The sequence below is a fragment of the Lithobates pipiens genome, unplaced genomic scaffold (genome assembly GCF_037356315.1).
Source record: "Lithobates pipiens isolate NorthernLeopardFrog02 unplaced genomic scaffold, aLitPip1_a1.2 Scaffold_16, whole genome shotgun sequence".
In the NCBI taxonomy this organism is placed as follows: Eukaryota; Metazoa; Chordata; class Amphibia; order Anura; family Ranidae; genus Lithobates; species Lithobates pipiens.
The window spans coordinates 215559484-215585224 of NW_027507748.1; the positions used below are offsets into that span (position 1 = coordinate 215559484).

A 25741-nucleotide genomic window follows, 5' to 3' on the forward strand; every position below is an offset into this window, starting at 1 on the left:
AAAGCATCAGAGCAAGTTGGGCGATGGAAAGACTACAGAAGTGACCCCGTTCGGGGATGTGTCCCCCCAAAAGGAGGCTGGAGTGGTTTGGGAAATCACGCCACAGACAAGTTCTATGTCACAAGCTTTTTAAGACTGGTCATTGAGTACAAGAGTTTCATATTGACAAAGTTTGTCCAGAGATCCAAGCCGGTCACAGGTGGTCATAGGAATTAGTCAGAGATTGCATCAATAGAATAAAATAGTCCAGGTACCAAACTGCTAAACCGGTCTGTAAACCTGGCTGCAGATAGCCGGTTAAGCCTTATTGCTGTAATCTGGAGGTCATCTCCCTATATCTCCTCAACTGAGAGATACAGGGAGATGACCTCCAGATTACAGCAATAAGGCTTGGGTGGCTATCTGCAGCCAGATTTACAGACCGGTTTAGCAGTTTGGTACCTGGACTATTTCAAGGCGGCTCGGTTGGGCAAACCGACGTCCATGTACGTCGGTCCGTGCATGCAATGGTGTGGACACGCACGATCGCAGTAAACAAGGAGAACCCCCATTTTTACAGGTGACAAAATTGAGATCTGCTGTTCCTGGGGATTTCTGTGTTGTCTCAGTGAGCCCAGCCCCCACACAGAAAACACCCAGGGAACACAGTTCACCCCTTTGATCACCCCCTAGTTACATAGTTACATAGTTCGTAAGGTTGAATAAAGACACCAGTCCATCTAGTTCAACCTGAGTGTCTACAATTGTCCCTACAATTGTCCCTTGTGCACACTCAAGGAGCCCATAATCCAAGGTCCCCATACATATACTAGAGCCAATTTTGGACAGAAGCCAATTAACCTACCTGCATGTCTTTGGAGTGTGGGAGGAAACCGGAGAACCCGGAGGAAACCCACGCAGGCACAGGGAGAACATGCAAACTCCAGGCAGGTGGTGTTGTGGTTGGGATTCGAACCAGCAACCTTTTTTACTGCTAGGCGAGAGTACTAACCACTACACCACTGTGCCGCTAGTGTTAACCCCTTCCATTTTTTTGGGGCTATTTATTTTAGCAAAAAGTAAAAAATATAGCTTTTTTTTCAAAATTGTCAAATACCACCAAAAGAAAGCTCTATTTGTGGGGAAAATTTAGTTTGGGTACAACGTCGCACAACCGAGCAGTCGTTTTTAACCGTCAGTTAAAGCGACGCAGTGCCGTATCGCAAAAAAGGGCTTGGTCAGGAAGGGGGTAAATACTTCCGGGGCTGGAGTGGTTAATGCTTTCCTGGCCTAGCTTGTCAGTTTAGCTGGACAACCATGTCTGGGTATGTTTGTGCCATCCTTTTTTTTTTTTTTTTTTTTTTCCCCATATTCAAATGATGAATTGAACAGTGCTCCATGAGATGTTCAAAGCTTGAGATATTTTTTTTGTATATCCTAACCCTGTCTGGTGTGTTCATTGGACTTTATGATGTTTATTCACTAAGGTTCTCTAACAAACCTGAGGGCTTCATAGAACAGCTGTATTTATACTGAGATTAAATTACACACAGGTGTACACTTTTTACTAATTGGGTGACTTCTGAAGGCAATTGCTTCCACTAGATTTTAGTTAGGGGTATCAGAGTAAAGTGGGCCACATACAAATACATGCCACACTTTTCACATATTTATTTGTAAAAAGTTTTGAAAACCATTACTCATTTTCCTTCCACTTCACAATTATGTGCCACTTTTTGTTTGTCTATCACATACAATCCCAATAAAATGTATTTACATTTTTGGTTGTAACATGACAAAACAGGGCTATTTCAGGGGACCTGGACAGACTAAAGTGATTGTAAAGTCTTGTTAAAAAAATAAAAATACTTGCCTTCTCTGTGCAGTTGGTTTTTCACAGAGCATCTCGGAGCCTCCTCTTCTTGGGTCCCTCTTCGCTGCTCCTGGCCCCTCCCTCCTGACGAGTGCCCCCATAGACCAGCAGCTTGCTATGGGGGCACCCAAGCCGAGTCAGAGCTCTGTGTATCTATTCCGGCATGGAGCCCCGAGCCGGCTCTGCCACCTCTCTCCCCTGATTGGCTAACTGACTTTGCTGCGGGAGCCAATGGTGCTGCGGCTGTGCTCCAGCCAATCAGGAGGAGAGTCACGGTTGACCAAGGGAATCATGGACATCGCTGGATAGAGAAAGGGCTTTAGGGTAAGTATTAGGGGGTGCTGGGGGGCCTGCAACACACATAGAATGCATTCAGATAAAAAAACCTTTTGCCTTTACAACTCCTTTTAACATATGTTACCGTGTGTATTAATGTGAAGGTTCAGATCAAAAACCTCACGAGTTTGGAACATTTCTACCACATATTGAACATAGTTCCCGATTGGCCACAGGGCCTAAAGCACAGAGGAGAGGCCTGGATATATCTTGGCTACCGGAACATATACCACCGCAATATAGAGCTGCGTGATTTTGGCTGAAATGAGAAACGCTATTTTTTTTCCTTAGAATAAAGATCACGATTCTCGCGGTGTAACTTTCACATTATACAAAAAAATTTGGCTAACTTTACTGTTTAGTTTTTTAAATTCATTAAAGTCTAGTTTTCTCTGCTAAAAAAAAAAAAATTATGTATTATATCATGTTTGGGTGTTCCAAGTAATTTTCTAGCAGAAAAAGATTTTTACTTGTAAGCAACAAATGTCAGAAGAGGTTTGCTCTTTAAATGGTTAAATTTCCTTCATTTACACTCTGGGTTCTTTCCTTTTGATAAAAGAACGAAAAGATACTCTTGTTTCTACTTATTTGCTGTGTTGTGATAAAACTTGGCAGGTTGCCTGGATTTATTTATTTTTTCCAGCTGTGAGAACTCTCTGCACTTGTTAAAAAGAAGAATCGCGCCATGCTGTTTTGAAGATCGGGAAGGGAAAAGGATTGCGATTTTGATTCTTAAGGATTAATTGTGCAGCTCAACCGCGATAGCATTTTATAATTCAACTCCACTAGAGCAGTGTTAAGAGATACTTGTGCTATTGTCTGCCATTCCTCCATGTCAAATCTAGAGCCCAGGTCCCGTTCCCATTGGGTCATATAAGGAAGTTTGCATACCGGGATCATCGGAACTCATACAGGATAGATATATGACCTTTTTTTTTTTTTCCAAGTGTGGAAGCTCTACAAGAATACTCAAATGTTTTGGGAGTAGCCAGACCCTTCATTTTTTTCGGTTTGGTCTTTATCAAAGACATATTTGATGGTAACTAAAAATGTCGTGCGGGGCATATGTAGGCTATTTTGGAAACAATCAAGAGAATAGGGTTCAGTGCCTTGAAGGAAGTCTCCTATCTGCAGTAACTCCTTAGTTTCCTACTGCTAAAATTACCACAGTTGCAGGCCCGGGGGAAGTTCCTAGGTTATTAAATAGAGGAACAAGTGGTATATGGAGAGAATGTAGACCCATGTTATACCTACATTTGTCCCAGACCACAAGAGATAGCTTAATTTTATTTCTAAGTGTTGTCTTTGTGCACGAAGATATATTTGCCTGGTATTATCATTTTGCCAGTGCTGGTTTCTGTTTCTTGGAGGTAGTGCTTTTAAATTCAGCAGTATTATTTTGTCTTATTAGCTATGATTAAGGCCCTTTGTGTGCAGAAACGTGTAAGTAGACTAAACTTGTGATGTTTTTCACTGGTTTGCAGTAAAGTGTAATGTAATGTACAGTTCCACTGCTTAATTTACAAGATTTATGTATTGAGCGTATGGAAATGCCAGCCACAGCACCTATTCTCCCCACATATCCTGTACACACCTGGGTAGAGTGTGGTGAGTTTAGTCTGCTGTATAAATCTTTGACTACCTGGGTACCTATAGATGAATGGACACTAGCAGAAACCAACAGACAAGAAGTCCTCCCCTATAAAACCCCTTCCATACAGAAAGTACTTTTTTCACCAGTGTCTGAAGGTGATGGTCACTGATATGCAACTCTCTGAATGATAATACTAGATTCTGACTGCTGTGTCTCTGGCTGGTGGGATCGCTCATTAAGATGTCCATCAAGCCCATGTCCAGCTCCTCCAGCAGCCATTATGACACCTCCAGCAGCAGGTACTCCCTGGGCAGCGCCCTCCACTCTGGCAACAGCGGTTGTGGCAGTGGTGGTCTGTCCAGCAACAGGGTGGTCTTCACCTCCCCAGCTGTCTAAAAGTCCTCCTTGGAACAAAAGAGTGGGAATCTCTGTAACCGCACGTCTGTGTAATCCCTAGAATTTTAGTGTGCATGGTATGACTAAGCTCTGAGGGGTGGAGTGAAACAGGTTGGGGGCATGGCCTGGTTGGAGTGCAGGCTGAGGTTGGCACTCATACACCGATTGTAGGGACTACATGGATGTGCGGTTACAGGAATCCACCTCTTTTTGCTCTGAGTCACAACAGGAGCTGGGACAAGCTTCATCCCGCACCAGCACTCCCAGTGGTGGATGTTTGAGGATTTATACACCCGACTCAAACAGAGCCTGAGTGGCACACGAAGTTGCATTGGGTCGTTACAAGTCCTCCTCGGTCAGGCTAAGAAGCAGCTTCCCCCCAGTCCAGCCCTAGGTCACTGTGGACTTCACCCTGTCAGATGCCGTCAACCTTGAGTACAAAGCCAACAGGACCACCAAGAAGGCTGAGATGCAGGAGCTCAACAACAGGTTCGCCAACTTCATAGACAAGGTCTGCTTCTTGGAGCAGCAGAGCAAGATCTTGTTGCTTGAGCTGGAGCAGCTGAAGGGCAAGGGTACCTCCAGGGTGGGGGATCTGTATGAAGAGGAGATGATGGACCTTATCAGGCAGGTGGACCTCCTCGCCAAGGAGAAAACCAGGGTGGGATGGAAAGGGACAACATGACCGGTTACCTGAGAGAAAAGCTGCAAGATGTAATGATTCAGAGGGAAGAGGCTGAAAGCAACCTGCAGTCAGAATGTTGATAATGTATACCTGGCATGTATCGATTTGGAACGCAAACTGAAATCCCTCCAAGAGGGGATCATCTTCCTGAAGAAGTTACATGAGGAGGAAATCTGTGAACTTCAAGCTCAAATCCATGAACACATACATATAGACCTCATAGCCACATTGCAAAGTGTCCGTCAACAGTATGAGAACATTGCTTGCTGCTAAGAACTTGTAAGGTGCCAAGGAATGGTACAAGTCTAAATTTGCTGATCTGTCTGAAGCTGCTAAACGCAACAATGAAGCATTGCACCAGGCTTGGCAAGAGGCCAATGAAAACCATCGGCAGATCCAGGCTTTGTGAGGTGGACGCAATGAAAGGAGGAGATGGCCCACCACTTGCGCGAGTACCAGGATCTGCTCAATGTAAAGACTGATCTTGGTATCAAGATTGCCAGGAGGGAGAAGAGAGCAGAATTAGCAATCCAGTTGCTTCCTTTTTCCACCCCAAGCTTGAGAGAACCAAACCTTGACTCTCACCCAGTAGAGAGACATTTTAAAAGAACGCTTCTGATTAAGACCATGGAGACCAGAGATGGACAGGTCTTTAATGAGCACCATGATTACTATGGGGAGTGAAGACGTCCTTTGGAGACTGAGCAAATCTTGGCCAGCAACATTTTCTTGTCCCTTGTGTTTTGAACCTTGATGAAAACAAGCATTCAAGTGCAGGAAATAAACCTCCTATAGAGATGCGGTTGGTGGGTTGCATAATCTCCAGCTTTGGAGGAACTTAATGTCCCAGCGTGCCTCTTGCTGGATGTGCATTCTGGAACTCGTGTTTCACCACAGCTTGAGAGCTGCAGGTCTGGTTGGCCTGCTACATAGACAAATTAGCCACTGGATTTACAAAGCGTGAAGTCCATATTGAATGATAGTGGTCTAGTTTACAGACAATATAAGAGCAATGTTGTGTCACAAAACTGTTTTATAAAAGTCCCAAGAAAGCTTTTTTTTATTATTTTTTTTTTTCTTCCAAGCAACCTTTTCAAAGCTTTAATAAAACTAAAAAAATAAATAAAAATAAACTAGACATAAATAAAAAAAAACATGACTGAATGGTCAACATCTACCATTTTAGCATTTAAAAAGTACTTTACCAATATTTCCAGCCAGTATAATATGGTGGTAGTAACTGAAGGTGTTAACCCATGGTACCACTTTTCCATTTCATAGAGAGAAAAGAAAGATAATCCTAATCGTGGGAATGTGAATCCTCGTAAAATCCGCACGCGAAAAGATGAATGGGAGAAGATGAAAATGGGCAAGGAATTTGAGGAACAGAAAGACACTCTTTCAAATGCAGGGTAAGGGTTTTGACCTTTTTATTAAATATAACTAAAGGCTAAACTTTTAAAAAGCCCAGTTTTTTTCCTAGCTGTACCCCATTCAGCAGATTTTCCTTCACTTTTAGGAGATATAACAGGAGTAGAAAATCTCTGCAAAATGAACAAGTGCCCCCCAAAGATTTTCCCACTATTCCTATTCTGCTGCCAACTCAAATTGTTATATTTCAGCAACACCTTATGTTTCAGTGACAATGGTCACCAGGACAAACAAAGGGGGTGAATTTTGCTAATGGAGACACAGACCGCAATAATAGCATCAAAGGGCTTCTATCTCCTCACTACGTCATTTGTCTTCAAGTGGTTGTACCGGGATGATGTCTGCAGCTGCAGACATCAGCCCAGTATCATATTTTTTAGCGCAGACGGTCAACTCCGGTCATCCCCACCCACTGCCTTCCGTGGCTTGCTCAGGATCTCCCATCCCACCAGGAGCTACTAACTGGCACATCTGCCGGCTAGTCTGAGACCCAAAGAAAGCCAGAATCGACTTTGATTCTGGGTTACCATAGCGGAGACCCAATGACATGACATCACTTGCGGTTTACAAGCATGTTAACGGCGCCATTATTTGAAAATCTGAATCATTCAAAAATGGCAATCTTGCCACTTTGAATGCTTTTAAGTGCATCCTCCTTTAGAAGATCCCCAGATCCCTCCATAAAGAGTTTTGTGCCTTTTGCTGTCCCGTATGTTAACATTCCTTGTGACAGCAATAAAAGTGATAAAAAAATAATAATTTAAAAGCCAGCCGTATAAAAATCTAAAATTAATAATTAGAAAAAAAATTAAAGTGCCCCTGCCCCTCCATGCTAGAGCGCAAAGGTGAACGTGTGCGTTGGTCCTACAAGCACCCAAACAGTGATTGTCCCCCACATGAGGTATCGCCGTGAACGTCAGATCATGGACAGTAATTCTAGCACTAGACTTTCTCTGTACATCAGTGGTAACCTGTAAAGGCTTTTAAAGTGTCACCTATGGATAGTAAAATTTAGGTAGATTGACGTCTGTGTGCGGGTGTGCGCAATTTTAAAGTGTGACATTTTTGGTATCTCTTTACTCTGCATGACATCATCTTTTATATGTCTAGAGAAAAGTGCTGATATCTCTGGTCTCCTATCAGAGATGTCAACGGGGAAAATGTGAGCAAGGGGACTATCACAGGGCACAAATAATATTTAAAAATGGTTAAGACAAAAGCATTAATTAATATAAAAACAATTTATTCAAAATACAAGAATATATTATCTCAAGATATGAGTCACATATTTGTAGAAACGGGTGGGGTAATTCTCGACTAGTTTCGCTTCACAGCTTCTTCAGGATATTACCTACATCTCTCCAGCCTTGTCCCAGCACCAGGCCAGATCCAACGGTGAGAGAAAGAGGAGAAAGTCTTACCCGGCGACTGGGAGGGGAAATTTCCCCAAACGCCGACCCGGATCAAGATATGAATGCCCTTGTTTGGTTATTGAGGGGACATGGGTCCCGGAGGTACATAGGTGGTCTGAATAGACCAATGATGGTAAATACAGGGAGTATAGGTGGGTAGCGAATGGAAAATAATTTCCCATTAAGATCGGTTGGTTAACATACACAGTCTATGTTCAGATAGAACAGCCAATACCGCACGACACTGTAAAAGCCCTGTATGCCCTCTGGGTCTGGTCGACACATGGACCCGGAGGGGATACAGGGCTTTTATAGTGCATTAATATCTGGATCCGGGTCAGTGTTTCCCCTCCCAGTCGCCGGGTAAGACTTTCTCCTCTTTCTCTCACCGTTGGATCTGGCCTGGTGCTGGGACAAGGCTGGAGAGATGTAGGTAATATCCTGAAGAAGCTGTGAAGCGAAACTAGTCGAGAATTACCTCACCCGTTTCTACAAATCTGTGACTCATATCTTGAGATAATATATTCTTGTATTTTGAATAAATTGTTTTTATATTAATTAATGCTTTTGTCTTAACCATTTTTAAATATTATTTGTGCCCCGTGATAGTCCCCTTGCTCACATTTTCCCCGTTGATCTCTCTGATAGGAGACCAGAGATATCGGCACTTTTCTCTAGACTTCCTCACTGGGATGAGGGTGCACACTATTAAGTTACAGTCTATTACACCCTGAAGCCATTTATTATTCTATCATCTTTTATATATTACAAAAAAAAATTGGGTTATGTATTTTTTTTTTTTTGGGATAATATTTTAAAAATTAAATTGTTTTCCCACAAATTGCATTTAAAAGACTGCTGTGCAAGTACCACGTGACATAAAAACAAATTGCAAAACCCACCAACTTATTCTCTAGGGTCTCTGCTTTAAAAAAAAAGAAATTCTAGCAAAAAAAAAGATGATTTTCACATGTTTTTAAAATATATTTTTCTGTTTTGTACATTTTTAGATTTCAATTAAATCAGAATGGAACCATAAGTCCTATAGATGGGGTTGATATATCTCTCTATCCCCCACCGCCTCCAAATGATGATATTATTCCAAGCCCACCACCAGTTTCTGATGATTCTCTGCCGCCTCCACCTATGGATTTTAGGTAAACATTATTTATTGGCAGTCATTTCATTTAGGTTCCAGCCTGAGTAGTATTAAACCCAAAAGCAAACATATTTTATATTGCAGCTTACCAGGTCTTAGATGTGATGGCTACATTTGTTTTCTTATTCAGCCTGCCTTCCTTGCAGATGTATCGGTTTACAGAGATGAGACAAAGCATTTAACACTAGCAGGGGTGCTTACAATATTCATCTTTTATAGACCGACAATGCTGATGTCTAAAGGTGCGCATTCATGCAGAGTGGGGGTGCTTTTATACAGGGTGTGTGTTACTGGTCAGATCACCAGAGGTTAAAAAAAAAAAAAAAAAAAAAAAAACTAATGGTGCCACCACATCTAAGGATCTCTCCAGAAACTTTTACTTTGTGAGTCTTTTTCAAACTTTATTGCAGCTTTTTACCTTTCTCTGTTCTAACCAGACAGATTCTTGTTTTACCATGCTCTATTTAAAACAGACTGGGAAATTGTTAGAATCCAACTTTATTATTATCACCTGAGCAATTTCAGTGTTATAAGACCCAGGAGCACCATCTGTATTTCTCTAGCTTTTAAATCTAGCCATATATTTTACAATTTTCTTGCACGATTTTGCTTTAGATTCATCAAAACCATATAATATCAGGTCAAACCTTGAAGGTAAATGTAAAGGAAATTTAAAATAAATTTGTATAATGTATGGCCAAAATGAAACTCCTGTTGTAATAGGTGAGCCTAGAGCTTGATTTCCAGCTCTCTACAGATATCTGGGAAAAATCTGTGAGCTAGTCGCAGGGAATTAGAGCACTGTGTACAGGGAATTAGAGCGCTGTGTACAGGGAATTAGAGCACTGTATACAGCACTCCCAAATGCCCTGCCCATTGAAATGAATGGACAGCGCATCCAAAGCGCCTGAAAAGTGCTTTGGAAGCGACGCAACACAGGCGTTTGTAACCCCTTTTTTGGGGTTAAAAGCGCCCCGCTAGCGGCCGAAAAGTGGTGTAAAAGCACCGCTTACACAGTGCTAAAGCTCCACTAAAATGAACGGTGCTTTAGCGCTAACAATCGGCGCTCACAGTCTGAAAAAGGGGTCTAAGTACGTCCCCAGATTCCCTTGTCTTCCATGAAAAGCCTTTCTAATCCTGTCAGGTTGCTGATTGAACATTTCACTGAAGTTGATGTAGTTGGTGGTGTTCATGCATAGGACACAATGGCAGGACTGTAAAGAGTTTGAAGAGCGATCATACAGTGACAGACAGGCTTTCAGACAATTTCTGTTGAGGAAATGAAGGAAAGTATAAGTACATTAATAAGTTCACAATGGCTAAAATAACTATATTTTGTTAAACTGTACAGTGTATATAATGGATCAAGTAATATAAGTGGGTAAAGTAGAAGTTTTGTTGAATGCAGCTCCAAGTTGTCTGCTGACCTTGCTACTGATAGCACAGCCACACAACTGAATGTTTTTAGCTTATGTGGAACAATACTTAAGGCAGTGATTGTCAGCTTATGAGCTCAATGGGGTCTCAAATGCAGCCTCTGACATCGCCAAAGGGCTGCACATAACGTTCAGTATACTGTATGTGTTGTTTAAGAGGACTGTCGGAAACTGCAGCCCTAATAGAGGAAATAAGGGTCAGAGAGTGTGAACATGCTACATTTTTGGCTGGGAATATGCTACAGAAGACAGTACAAAACTGGGAACATGTTAAATGAGGCTAGTAGAAATCCATGCTTTTACCCTAATCAGTGTTCTCACTACAGCCTGCTGAGGTCTGAGGGTCGCATATCATATAACAAAGGGTCGCAGGTTGAAAGCCAGGGACTTTAAGTGCTTAATTTATAGTGAGGTATTTTTTCTCCAATAATAATTGCTTTCTACATTTTTGTAGGGCAATTTCTATGCCTTTTGTTTAGAGGGATGCATAGTGACCAGAACTGTTTTGGAAACCCATGTTCTGTTATTTTCAGTAGGTGCCATATTTTGCGTATACATTCATGCAGTTATACGTGGTACCAAGTTATGCTTTCCCTATTACCCCTTCACTAAATAGACATTTTATAGTCACTGGAGACAGATGTACTCAATACTAACCAATCGGTGTACTCTATATATAGGAAGCAAGGTATATCATTGGCATGTGTTTATTGAGAACTAGTTAGGTTATACTTGATAAAGTGTATTAGCCCCGTTCACATCAGGCCGATTTGGCATGTCAAATCGCCGCCTATTGCCAGTAATGGCATCGCCCGAATCAGTACAATGCTGACTTTTCGGGGATGCGCTGATTCCCAAAAGTAGTTCCTGCACTACTTTTAGCAACTTTGGGGGCGTTTTCAATAGACATCTGTGCAGGAACCTGCACAGATGTCTCTGAAATCGCTCCCGAAGTTGGACTAAAATACGGTTTTGAAATTGTGCGACCTTCTACAGTGCTGTTACAGCTGTTTTGCATTTGGAACAATTTAGCCTTGAGTAGCTATGTAGTAGCGAATTTCTAATAGTGCATGTGGTTTTCATTCAGTAAAGTCCATTGATTCCAAAATCAAATGTTAAAAGTAAAGGAAAACTTGAACTACTTTCAAATGACATTCAAATATTCCAAGAATTTTCAAAATTTTTGAAATTCAAAAAATATTTGAAATTCTACTAGTTTACCCAGCTTTAGATTTTGACTGAAGTGAGTAAAATCAATAATTGCAGCGTAAAAATAACTAAAGTTTTATTTACACCATCAGCTTACCTGGAACTACTAATCGAGCAAGCTTAGTCAGCCCAGCCCACCCACCTCCAGCACCTCCCATAAGTTCTCCAATCGGAAGACCCAGTTTTTCCCCTCCTCTGGCTCCTCCACCACCACCTCCAGCTGGAATATTCCCAGACCCTTCCTACCTTCCTCCCCCAAGTCCACCAGCATGCCCTCCTATGCCTGGTTTTCCTGCTCCCCCTCCACCTCCTGTGCCTTCAGTGATGGATTATGCTCCTGCATCCCCTCTTCCTCCTCCAGCTCCTCCTACTGGAGGGCCACCTCCACCTCCTCCACCACCACCACCACCTGGTCCACCACCTCCTGGTCCTCCTCCTCCCCCAGCTTTTCCCAAAATAGAAGGAGAATCTTTGACGCCAAAAGCAAAAACCAGCCTGCCACCAGAGAGCGATCCGAGGAGCGACCTTTTGTCTGCAATCCGTCAAGGTAAGTGTTTCAAGTGTTTCTGTAAATGTTTGCTATTGTATGACAAAGATATTAAAGTATAAATATTCTTTAATGCAAAATAAATAAATCTGCAGTGGATCTTGCATGATCCTAGGATAATGATTTTAATATGATTGTATGTGAATAATATTAAATTTCATATACCGTAAATACAATCCCAGAACTGTACAACTCTCTATTCCAGATATTCATTCTTTTCTCATAAAGTTCACTTTAGTAGAACTGGAGATGTCAAATGCCTAGAGAGTGCTTAGTTTTGTGATTTCTTTCTTTGCTTCTTCTCATTCTTGCTTGATTTGAGAAATGCATAGCTAGTACAGTATAGTGAAACTTGGCTAATAGGTGAGGAACTGCTATTACACATCCAGTACACCAGAATTTTGATTGTTGGCACAAGCTTTGCAGACAGCAATGTGCAGCTGGTGAGGCCAGACTACATCCCAAAATATAAAATTAATAGTTAAAAAGTTTCACTTTCTTTTATACAACTGATCTGATGGAAGACTCCCAGATAGCATGTCCTGCCATTGTCCTGACATTTGGACAGAATTACCAGATACAGAGCACTGTATCCTGGAATGTAGACTAAGGGCAGACTATATTCCACTTTCCAAGAAACCGAATATACATGCAAGTTTCAAGGGCTGGGGTTCTGGAGAGTTCATAAGGGTTTTATTAAGGATATATGTTATGTACTGACAACCTTATGGTGCCATCTGTTTTTTTTTTCCAACAATTGTTTACTTGAAGATAACGCAGCAAAAGTAATAAATAAAAGAAGTAATATTTTGTATGTATTTTGAAGACATGGGCATTACCAAATTTTTCACAACAAAGTTTACAAAATTGTATGAAAAGAAGCCTAGAGTCTGTGAGTAAGGCAAATTGGGAGATTCTACTTGGTCAATGAGGAAAGAGACAGCCTGGGAATCTTAGAAGAATAGGAAGATACAGTAGATAAAGGAATAGTGAAAGACAAAAAAGAAGGGGTAGTGGGTGACAGTGCTAGGAATAAATGGAGGTCTTTTGGCGAGAGGTTGTTCTGGGGTAGTATGAGGGGCACAATGTTAAAATTAGCTGAGGCATGAGTGATTTGCTAAAAGCAGGGCAAATTAAATTCTAGGTCCCCAGATTGTTTGAAATTTAGACTATTTGAGATCTTTTCATGCACTAGCAAAAGATTCACCCAGCTTATACATATTAACAAATATTAAAGTGTTACTAAACCCACAACCGTAAAATCAGTCTGTATATGCAGTAAAGTATGCCTGTTATACTTACTGCGGAACCTAAAAGGGTTAATCCTCCACATTGTGTATAAAGGCTGTTTGATCCTGTCTTCTCTGATCCTCCCCTACTTCCACTGTCCCCAAATAATTTAACACAGTCTATGGAGTTAGGCTGCACAATGCTCAGTTTGATGTGTATTGCTAGAGAGGTTTTTTTTTTCTTGGGAGGATGCATGTGATCAGCACAGGACCAATCAAACCTGTCCAGACAGAGGGTCAGGGGTCTTGCAATCTCATAGGAGAGTCAGAAAACGCCTCCTACAAGCTTTAACCAGTTCTTGGCGGGACACTGATACAAGTCGCAAGTCTGCTATATACTGCTGATGAGAAAAGGTATTTAGCAGTTTATATTTACTAAACTAATTGCATTTCCATGTTCTGTGTACTATGGTAGACCAGACATAGTGAATGTAGGGTCCTGGGTTTAGTAACACTTTAATCCTGTCTTTTTTACAGGCCGTCACCAGGATTAGTTTGCCATTTTTTGTTGGTTCAGAGTTAAACTATGGACAGTATAGTTGGGGAGGGCAATGAATGGATTTTTGGGAGTTTCTGCATGGAAGAGTATAAGTCCAAACCTCTTGAATCAGAAGGAGGTTGATTTAGGACAAGACCACCATACAAAAGTTTTTTTTTTTCATACATAATTTTGTGTACAGTCTCACCCACCAGTACATGTCATATAGCACATTTTAAGCCAGGATACAGGCAACAAAAGACATTTTACAAAACAAATCCGCCAGGTGTAGTATAAACGTTATGGATTTCATGCACGTCTATTCATGTAAATGTAATTAATAATATACTTTACCTTTTTTAGATTTACTTTAAATTTTTATACCTTTTTTATTTATGAAGGAAAGCCTAATCACATGTCTTCCTTCCAACCCCAGTAATATGCAAGTCTTCTCATTTATAAGATCACAAGTTCTTTAACAGTGACGTTGAGCAGTTCCAAAGCTACCTCCACTTTGAAGTCAAACTTTTAAAAACAAACAATGAGATTAGCACTAATCATGGAAGGAGGGGGAGGAAACCTTTTCAAACTTTGTTCTGACGTGATGTGTTTCCATATATATTCAAAATATTTTTTCAGTGTAGACTGTAAGTGTTTAGTAGGGTCTGTTGCCATCAATAGATAAACTGTGTTACATGATGTGTTTTTGAGTTTTATCAAGGGTTTTACCTTGCATTTTTACACTGAGGTTAATTTTTTTTTTAAAAAGCATAGAAATGCACTTAAACACATTCTCAATGCCATCCGTGCCCAAAATGTCATATGGATGAAGCTCAGTAGAGACTGTAGATTGTTTTTCTATTTTGGATTCCCAACAGCAAACTTGTAACTTCACTTAAAGCAAAAGAAGATGCCTGATTACATTTTTCAAATACCTTCGAAACCTGTAATGGCTAAGCTTTATATTTCTGGCTGCTGTACCAAGCTTTTAAATCCGTGTATGCTATTTAGGCTTGGTGTATAAAATTCTGTATTTTAGAGAAAGCCCGATAAGGTTTGCTTACTAAAGACCTCAGACAATTTACAAGATAACTCGGACAGACCAGACAACAGGGAGGTGTTTGTAAAACACACTAAAGGAATCGAGCTCTTGTTAAGAAATAGCTGTAGAAAAAAAGGCATCTCATGCTCAAATGCATGAATTCCAGTTTGACTGACAAGAGGATCCAATGTAGCCGTTGGACTTGGCAGTAAATGGCAGTAGTGCATATGGAAAGAGGTTTGGTAGTTGGTATTTCATGAAATGTATATGAGCACAGCAGGAATGACAGCTAAAATATATATGATACTTCTTTACCAGTGACTAGACACTAAAAAGTCTGGATGCTGTGGAATCTGTTTAACGCCACAGTCCAAAAAGCTTTAGTTTAAAATGAACGAATGTCACATTGGGGTTCTCTTCCCACTGACCTAGGTAGTGGAGTTTCCCTACTTTCCTTTACAGTGAGTAAGAAAGTGTCCTTTACTTGGCACAGGAAAGGCAAAGATTTGGACAATTAAATTGACCAAATATGGCCATGTGACCATATTAGCTCAATGATGTCACCAGCATCGCTGCCTCTTTGTTAGGTGCTGCTGCAAGGTGGGGAATTCTCCAGCTGCAGCTGATTGGGGCTGCTATAGTGGGATGGCTTCCCACAAACCTTAGCTCATCACTAGTTGATAGGAACATAGACATATCTTCAAAATCTCATATTATTTTCATAGCCATGAAGTCCAGACAAGAGCCTTGCCATACAGCAGTTAGGTGATGCACTGGGTAGTTCATTGATTCTTCCTTTCATTGTGTAACTTTTCTCTGGGATTTTTTTTCTGCGGAGACCTTCAAACAACAGTTTGGTTGGGAGACAGGCTGGATAAACTAGATCCAGTGGTCACCCCAGTCCGGCCAACGAGCACATGCAAACATTTAGCTAAGCACTAGTTTGGCTGTGACAAATCCCATCCTGGACCAGGATAGCTGGCGAGTTGAAACATCTTGAAGGGGCACATATGACCAGATGCTTGAAGTCTGTGTCAGTGTTACCCTGGCCGGCAGCACCCCCACTTCGGTGGAGAAGAGGACCTGTCTTACTGTGCTACTTGCTATCTCTCCTTAACTGGTAAGTAGATGGGGCCCCCCCTTTCCCTTTGGCACGGTGTGCTCTCCTTGGGGTGATCCATCCTCCCCTTCAGGCCTGAGCTTGTGGTCTCCTTGCCCCTTTCTCCCAACAGTCAAGAATCAGAAGAACTGTGTCTGTCCATAAATTTAGAGAAAGCGATTTTACGATCATTAACAAAAATCAAGTTTTTCTAGTCCATGAGCAGGTGGAGCCTGTCTTTTATACAGGGACTGGCCCCATCCGAAAAATATTTTACTCCTAAATGCCTTGCTCAACCATATCCCGTTGAGAAGAATTTCCTGCAAAAGTGGCCAGTTCCTGTGGTAGATTCTGAATTTTTTTTTGTCTTAACAAGACATTCGTGGGGCTGTAGAACATAATCCGGTGTTTAAGGATCCTGTGGACAAGAGGCTAAAGGCCCTTAAGGCTTTTTTTTCCTTAGCAGGCCCCACCATGGGATCTGTGATTTTTCTCCATAGCAGTCTGCCATTCTTCTGTGGCAGTCTACCATTGCTGTCTGGATTAAATACCAGTTCCATCCTACAGGAAAGCCTATTGCATGAACAACTTGTTGGACATATTTCATCAGATATCCAGGATGAGTCTTCCTTCCATCCATTTGTGCAGGATCCTTTGGTGTAAATGCTGGTCAGCTAGGCTCCCATGCAGCAAGCGTCTTGGGCAATTACCCTTTAAAGGCAAACACTTGTTTGGTACTTCCTTGGATGTGTACATTAAAAGGTTACAGGGGGTAAGGGTACTCTCCTTCCCCAGAGAAAGAAGGTTTACACCATGTAGAACTTCTACATCATAGGTTAGTAATGGTTTATTTTGCCCCTTTTAGTTTTCAAGTTCCAAAACTAAGGCAGAAACATTTTTTTTTTTTTTTAACAAGACATGGCCCTCCAAACTGGCCAAGGCCCTTTCCAAGGTTTGTTAACAGTGATGGGGTTGTGTCACTTCTCTGAGTGGAGGAATGTCTGAGATTTTCTGCCCCCCTAGAAGGCTGACAGGTGCCTGGGTCAGAGTACCATTTTGAGGGTATACAAATTGGAGTTTCACAATTTGCCTCTTGTCTCAAGGGGTAATTACCTCTGAACTGACAGAAGAATGTTTTCAAAGCTTCTACTCAAACCTCTTTTCTGGTTTTATTGGAATGCTTTCTTGGAAATCAGCAGTACCAATTTGTCTCCCTCCCCATTGGCCTTCTCTTGAGCTCTCGGGTTTTCACCAAGGTGTTTGTCTTGGTCTTTGCTCTGCTACATGATCAGGGGATTCATATTTTGGGTTACTTGTCCCATTTACTTTTAAAATATAAGGCCGCATTGTCTCCTGCATGGAGGGTTTTCAACACAGCTAGGGTGCCCCATATTTATGCGAACGTGGAAAGTTCTCACAATGGGTGCAAGCCTGTTGGGCTGGGATGCAGTTCTCCATGCCCTTTCTACAGGGGACTTGGTCACTGGAGGAAGCTAGCCCTTCTATTCTAGAGCTCAGAACAATTTAGTTGTCCATTCAAAGCTGGACCCCTCAATTGTGAGGCATTCAACCAGAATCCTTTTGGACAATACAACTACCATGGCCTACATCAACCCTCAAGGAGGCACACCACACAAAAGGAATTGGACTTGATACTGTCTTGGGTAGAATTGCAACCTCTGGCCCTGTCCATTGTCTAGACCCCAGGTGTGGAAATTTGGCAGATTATCATCTGGATCTGGGGGGGTGGATGCTCTGTTTACAGGTGTTTCAACCCCTTTGATGCAGTTGAGAGACACTGGATGTGAGTCTTCTGGCATCCAGATTTAATAGCTGGATAGGTTTGTTACAAGGTCCAGGAACTCTCAGCTATTTTCAGTGGACATCTGATCCTTTGTGCCCCTCCAGTCTGCTCTTCAGGATTGAGATGGAGGGCAATTCCGGTGATTCTCACTTTATAGAAGCACCCTTTGAATCCTGTCTGACCTCACCCACTAAGGTGGCTTTTCTTTTGTATTTTATCACAGAGGCATTGAGGGTCTCTGAATTAACCGCTTTATCCTTTAACCACTTGTCAACCGGCGCATGCTGATGTACGTCGGCAGAATGGCACGGACAGGCAAACGGGCATACAGGTATGTCCCTTTAAATTTGCCGCCATGCCATCACGTGTGTGGCGGTCGGAATCTCCGTGAGTCCGATTGCGGGGCCTGTGGACTCGATCGTTACGGGGATACCTGCGATCGCCTCATGGGGCGGAAGAACGGGGAGATGCTTGTTTATATTAGCCTCTCCCCGTTCTGCCTAGTGACAGTGTCACTGATCTCTGTTCCGTGTGATCGGAGCAGAGATCAGTGAGGTGTCATACACAGCCACACCCCTAGGACACACTTAACCCCTACAATGCCACCTAGTGGCTAACCCCTTCACTGCCAGTGTCATTTACACAGGAGTCAGTGCATTTCTATAGCACTGATTGCTGTATAAATGACAGTGGTCCCAAAAATGTGTAAAAAAATGTCCGATGTGTCCACCGTAATGTTGCAGTCATAATAAAAATTGCTGATTGCCGCCATTACTAGTAAAAAAAAATTATTAATAAAAATGCTATAAAACTATCCCCTATTTTGTAAACGCTGTAACTTTTACGCAAGCCAATCAATAATCGCTTATTGCGATTTATTTATTTTTGTTACCAAAAATATGTAGAAGAATACGTATTGGCCTAAACCGGGGGAAAAATATTTTTTTATATATTTTTGGGGATATTTATTATAGCAAAATGTAAAAAATAATGCTTTTTTTTTTTCAAAATTGTCACTTGTTTTTGTTTATAGAGCAAAAAATAAAAACTGCAGGGGTGATCAAATACCACCAAATTCTTTCCCATTTGTGGGAAAAAAAGGATGTCAATTTTGTTTGGCACGTTGCACGACCATGCAATTGTCAGTTAAAGCGACGCAGTGCCGAATCGCAATGTGCTCTGGTCTTTGGCCTGCAAAATGGTCCGGGGTTTAAGTGGTTAAGGAGCCATTGTTAGTGTTCCACCAAGGACAAGTTAGTCTTGAGACCAAAAGCCTTCCTCTTGAAGGTGGTCTCTTCCTTTCACCTTTACCAGAACATTGTTCTTTGTTCCTTATATCCAGATCTGAAACATCCAAAGGAAATTTTTCTCCAGTCTTGACATGGTTAGCACTGTGAGAATTTACGTCTCCGCTTACTGCCTCTTTTAAGCAATCAGATCCCCTCTTTATACTTTCTGAGAGTTCTCACTGAGGTCACCCTACTTCTCGCTAAACAATTGCCAGATGGATCAGAAAAGATGTCATTCGAGCCTTTAGTCTGGAGCCCCGATAGCAGCTCTTTGGCACTTTTAATGCAGCCCTTGGGGACCCTGCAGGCCATAATCTTTGTTTCCCTATTGCCCTGGTATAGTAGTGATTTTAAGCACCATTGTGTAATATGTCTCCAGTCTGACTTGTCTCGTGAAGCATGTTCCCAGTGTCCATCATCTCCTGTAGCATGTTCATAGTCTCTGACAGCATCTGACCATCTCTTGTACCGTGTCTGCAAGCTCTGGCCATCTCCTGTATTATGTCCACAGTCTCTGACCATCTCTGGTATTATGTCTGCATTCTCTGACATTCTCCTGTAATATGTTTTTTTTTTTTCATGCCCAGACTTTTTGACTATATCCTTTTGTGTGCCTGCTGTCTCTGGTAATGAATATCCACTGCATTTTATGAGCAGCCCCTTGGTGTTGTCAGGGTCTGCACTTTAGTTCCCCCGTGAAAAAATTTGACTCATGCAGGTTGACATGTAAATTGCCATCATCCCTGTTATATAGGAAATACGAAATACCTCACACATTTTTTAAAGGCAATAATAAACAATCGGGGTTGTATTTTCATAAAAAAAAAAAAAAGAAATGTTATTAGTACAATTTGAACATAATAAAAACATTTTCCCAAAAGCGACCCCCAAACATAAAAACATGTACATGTATCATATTATAAAATAGATCACAAATTGCCTTACCCCACTATACATAGAATACCATCCATAAAATGAATGAATAATGATGGGTAGTGGGAGCATCCGACTCATTTCAATTTATGTATGAAAATATAATCTTCAGGGACTGAAGATTATATGGCCACTTATATATTGGAAGAAAAAGGGAAAGTGTATTTTTCCCTTTTTTTTCCAATTGGAAATTTTTGGGTCTCCCTACTTTTCCATGGTTTTCTGGCGCCTCTTTGGGAATTGCTCAGTGACCCCCATATGTGATGAAAGACGCATTTTATGCTGACTTAAAGGATGATCATGAGTGTTGAAGGAATGCCCCTTCCAATATTGCATTGATATGTAAGTTTTGTCATTTTGAAAATATTTATAATGTTTCCAAATGTCTCATACCTGTGTATGAGGTGTTTATTTTGCACTTATATTGTACTCTGTATTTTCAAAAGTGGCATCAGTCCCTGAAGATTATATATTTTTTACATAAATCTAAATGTGTTGGGTACTCCTACTATCCATCATTATTCATTCATTTTATGGATGGTATTCTATGTATAGTGGGGGGTTGCCATTTTGTGATCTATTTTGTAATATGATACATGTACATGTTTGTAACTTTTTTTGTTTGGGTCCCTTTTGGGAATTTAAAAAAATGAAAATACAACCAAATTTTGTGGGCTGCTTGAGGGTAAGGACCAATGAGAGTGTGCAATGTACAAGGATAGGGACAATTGTAGACATTCACTCAGGTTGGACTGGTGTCTTTATTCAACCTTACTAACTATGTAACAACCCTGATTGTTTATAATTGCCTTTAAAATCCCATTTGTGAGGTATTTTGTATTTCCTTTAGGTCCTCCATATCAAGAGTTGACCACCTCTGGTTTAGAAAGGGGAGATCCTCCCATTCCTGTTAAGGCAAACTCTACCTATTAGTGCTTCATTGGCTTTTCAGCATCAGGAATCTGTTTCTTAGGTTTTCATGGATGCTGTCTGGGCCTCTTTTCACACGTTTTATAATGGCAGAACTAAACCCATTGATTTAAGTTTCAAAAAAAATTTACATTCTGCATTTGCTGGGAATGTAACTGTCCCAGTTGCTTGTGATCTCAAACTTCCAAATCATCAAATGGCTGGTGTCATAACTGATCTTATGTGCAGCATCAAGGCAGTTGAAAATCCCTATTGTTTGCTACAAAACAGAGGCCAGCTTGGAGTGGGTTTATATATCACTCATAATGATTAAAGAGCCTGTGTCCCATACTGTACGCTAAGAAACTGATTATACTGTAAGTCAAAAACTCAATTTTTTGCTCGGATAATAGCAGGTACATCAGGCAGAATTTAAATTTAGCACCAATTATACTGCGGCATGCTTACATCTTACCAGCAATAATTTCTGTATATGGCCAGCAGATGGCACAGACTGACACCTTGGAGGAAGGAGTGTGGATGAATGGAGTATCACTGGTCTAGCACAGTAGATCGGTGGAAGCTGCCGATTCCTTGCAGCACACAAGGCTTCATGACAGTACCCCAGTATTCCTCTTGTATAGTTTTAATTAGTTCTTGCTTATGCATTTTTTATAATGGTTCGTGTTAGGTTATTTGGAATACACAAAAGGGTAAGGGTAATGAGGGATGTTTTTTTAACAATTCCTATCTGTTTCTGTTAATTAGGCAGGAATAGATGATCCCACTGTGGAGTTGTCATGAAAACAGTGTTAAAGGATAATCCATATTTTCCTTCTTAAATGCCTTGGGGTTGTCTGCAATTATCATTTGTACATTGTACACTAGAGGCTGGCAGCAGTTTCCAAAATAAACCAAGGGTATATTCTAATTCTGATACAAAACAAATACTGATGATCTTCAGATTTTGCTTTTCATGGTTAATCACTTGTAGCTTTGTGTATGTTTTTAGGCTTCAGGCCATACTTTTTACTGCATATAAACAGGTACTTGTAGCTGCTTTTGACTAGGGCCAGTATTGCAAACAAGGCTTGCGCAACTCTTTACTGTTCAATTCCTAGTTGTTCATAATCACCCTTGTATATCAGTGATTTTTACCCACTGTTTTTATTTATAAGTAATGTACATTTCTTGATACCTTTTATGATCCTCCAGTTATATCTTGTTGTACTTATCTTTTCCCAGGTTTCCAACTGCGCAAAGTGGAGCAGGAGCAGTTGGAGCATGAGAAACGAGATGTTGGAGGTAATGATGTGGCCACTATCCTGTCTCGTCGTATAGCTGTGGAATACAGCGACTCTGAGGATGACTCTTCAGAATTTGATGAGGATGACTGGTCTGATTAAGCTCATGAAGATTTGGAATGGAGGGGAGACCCAAGGGTTGCAGAGTCTTTATGAGCCACACACAAGACGCTGCAACTGTTTAGTTATGTATTCCAGCGGTGTGAGCTTGCCACTGGTGGAGTAACATGTTGAACTCTGCTCTCCTCCTTTTATAGTATAGCTTTGATACAAAAACATTTTGCTTGGGATAAAGTGATTCTCGTTTTTTTTTTTTATTCAGTAAGAATTCCAGAAACAATACATATGTATGAAACAAAAACACCTTCTGACCAAACAGGGCATTACCCTTAATGATAAGACTCCAGGTGGAAGGGATTTGTACTTTGTAACACAGTTTACAGTGTATAAGTAGTAAAATGCCATTTACACATCAAGTAGACACAACTGACTTGCGTATGCTGTGAAATAATTGATTTTCCAGCTCATAAATGAATGTAGAAATTGCTTTTGTACATGCTTTACAATGCTATGCAAATGATTCAGTTTGTTTGGAACATTTAAAGTAATCCTTTCCAAACTTGAGCTGTCTACATGGGACCTTACTGTGCCTCTTAACAGAACAAACCTAATCAATTTACATTAAAGTGAAATTCTAGGTATATATTGAATACAGCCCCAAACCGGTCTCCCGCTCCAAAAAGCATGACCTGCCAGCAATATTTAACTTGCCTTTTTAATGTAGAGTGATATTCCTCTTCTTATGTCCTGTTATGTCTTTAGAGGGCTCCAAAAATCTTTGCAGTTTCATTAGCCAGGAGAAGAGATCTGCTGGGCACCCTTTATCCTTTCCAAGTACCTTAGGGTGTTCAGGAGCTGTCGGAAGTCCAAAAGCTGGGACTACCCCCCAGAATTTTAAAGCTCAGTCATCAAAATCAGAATTTACCTCTATGCTGCAGACAGAAACTACTCTAGTCACTTCAGTCAGATACAGATTGCCAAAATTCTGGATGAAGTGGCTGGAGGAAGCACAGAGGTAACTTCCCAATGATAGGGAGTGTAGAAGCCAAACAATAAACTGTATGTAGCCCCTGCACAGAAGGCAGACTAATTTTGGCTTTTAGTTTATTTTAAATAAAAGTGAGCAGTTCAGAGTTCTGTTACTCAGCCAGAAGAAAATATGAGCAAATCTGCTCAAGATTGCATGCTGCCACTATAGTTTTAAATTTTCCCTGTTTTCCATTGGGTCCACACCTACTCTGCCTGTGTTTCATTTCCAGGAATTCCAATTCAATATTTTTTCACTGGTGCCAGGCAGAGAGAGACACAGGAATTGGGTGGGAATAGTCTGCCAGAGCTCAGAAGGCAGAGGTAGAGTGCAGGCACGTGCTGCATTATGTCAGCACTGCCCAGCTGCAAGGGGTGACCATTCACCCAGCGTACAGAGAGCTGCTTTTATGACCGGTCACCTGAACAAGAATTTCAGATGCAGGGACTCTTCAGAGATAGCTTTCAAAAAGGTACCTGAAGTAAATGGGACAGATAAGATTTTGGATAATGCAAGCTTTTTGCAGCCTTTATGCATAATTTTCTATATACCCAGAGTTCAGCTTTTATAAAATAATGGTGCCTTCAATAAAATTAGACCGTCACTAAATTATGCATTCCAGTTTTACTTTATGTGCTCACAGTTACCCAAACAAGACATTCATCTTTACGTTTGATGCACAACTCCACTCTCCCCTAGCCTAACCTATAATGCAAAGCCCACTGAGAAGACAAAGACCTGCATGTTTCTATTATTGAAACTAAGCAGGAAACAGCTTAGTGATCTGTGAAGAGGCATCCTGCCAGAGAGGCGTTAATAGTCAGACAAATACACTTTCTCTCTCAAATTATGGTGAGCATTATGGGGGGAAGGGGAGAGATGACAAATGTTGGCGATAAACCTGAAAAGCATGCTCAAAGGATTGGATTCCTTAGGATTCAGGGTAACACTTTCACACCCATATAGGGGCATCGTACATTTCAAACACTAGTAAAATTGGATGCAATTTTTTTTAATTACAGGTTTGATTTAAATCACTACTTGCAGATGGTGTGAATGGCCAAAGAACAACACCTGGGGTGGGAATCACTTACTTTTTTTAAAGCTGGTGCCTCCCCCCCTCCCCTGGACAGTTTCCTGGGCAATTTTTCAGTGAATGACTGTAATGTCATGAATGAATGTAATGCAGTGAGATTAGAATATTGAAATAATACTGAAATAACATGGGAAAAAAAGTATGTTTCTGATTGGCAGGTATGAGACTATGCTATACAGTTATTATTGATTACATTAAGGTGTGTATCCCTCTGTCTTTTAACATACACACACCTATATGTCTATAATAGATCTATAGTATACTCTTGATTCTTGCTTCTCAGAAATTGTAACTATGTAGAAATATATTTTGTTATTATTCTGCTGCCCCTGTGGCCGTAGGGAATATATGCCTTTATGACAAATAGTCTAATGGGATAAACTGCCTGTGCCAAAAGGGAGCAACATAATATCAGTTAACATTTAATGGGGAACAAACCTAATTATTATGTTTAATTTGTTGGTATTATGTATCTTGCAAGGGACCTAATCTATTTCAACCTTCTAAATGCTAGTCTATGCAAAGATCTTCAGCTAATTTTACAAATTGTATGTGTATTTCTATATATGCACATGCCATTTCTTATGTATACAAAATGGCCTCGTCAAGAAGTTCTCAAGAAATGCACACTTTGGAAATGATGGAAGAGAGATAAGTGCCTTAATACAAGTGAATTGGGGACTTGGTGCCATAAAAAAGTTATTATGCTTTGCCTTATGTATCCCCATTCTTTGTATAATTTGCTTTTTAGATTGCTAATGGTATTCAATTGGAACAAATGTATAATATATATATATCCATACTGTTTAATATTTGCTTTATAAAATGTTTCATTTGCTTATATTGTCTTGTTTGAGTCATTGGGGATTAATCAGTTTCTGTGTCTTAGTTGAATGAAAACTTCTAGTAATGCATATTCACCCAGAGATTTTATCTTACGGGAACAATAAAACTTGTCTTGCATGCACCACTCTACAGAGTGTGAAAGTTAATAGAAAGGCGGGCACATCAGTATATTGGCTTTGTGTACAAATCAATCATATGCAGTGGCTTGAAAAAGGATTCATACCCCTTGAAGTTTTCCACATTTTGTCATGTTGCAACCAAAAAGGTAAATATTTTTATTTTTTTTATTTTAATCTAAACTTTTTTTATTGACAAGAATAAAAAAGTGACTACAAATTTTAGAAAAAAAGGGTATACATGACAACCAATAGCAAAATAAAGACTGACATATTTGTAAAGGAAATAAAAATAATAAAAGAAAATGAAAAACAAAACAACCATAGCTTTTTGAGGGACAATTTCTCAGAATGGCATCTTTTTTCTATACTCGAATATAAAATTCAGAAAT

General features: G+C 40.6%; 1 protein-coding gene across 1 annotated transcript in view; it reads left to right on the top strand.

Moving 5' to 3' along the window:
• The window catches only part of WASF2 (WASP family member 2), an 83614-nt gene extending 58386 nt beyond the window's left edge, over window positions 1-25228 (top strand). Inside the window, exons 6-9 of the mRNA XM_077481017.1 lie at window positions 6145-6275; window positions 8717-8863; window positions 11603-12057; window positions 22146-25228. Of these exons, the coding sequence (XP_077337143.1) occupies window positions 6145-6275; window positions 8717-8863; window positions 11603-12057; window positions 22146-22306 (894 nt within the window). The 3' untranslated portion in view covers window positions 22307-25228. The remainder of the gene's footprint in view (window positions 1-6144; window positions 6276-8716; window positions 8864-11602; window positions 12058-22145) is intronic.
• The last annotated feature ends 513 nt before the right edge of the window (window positions 25229-25741 follow it).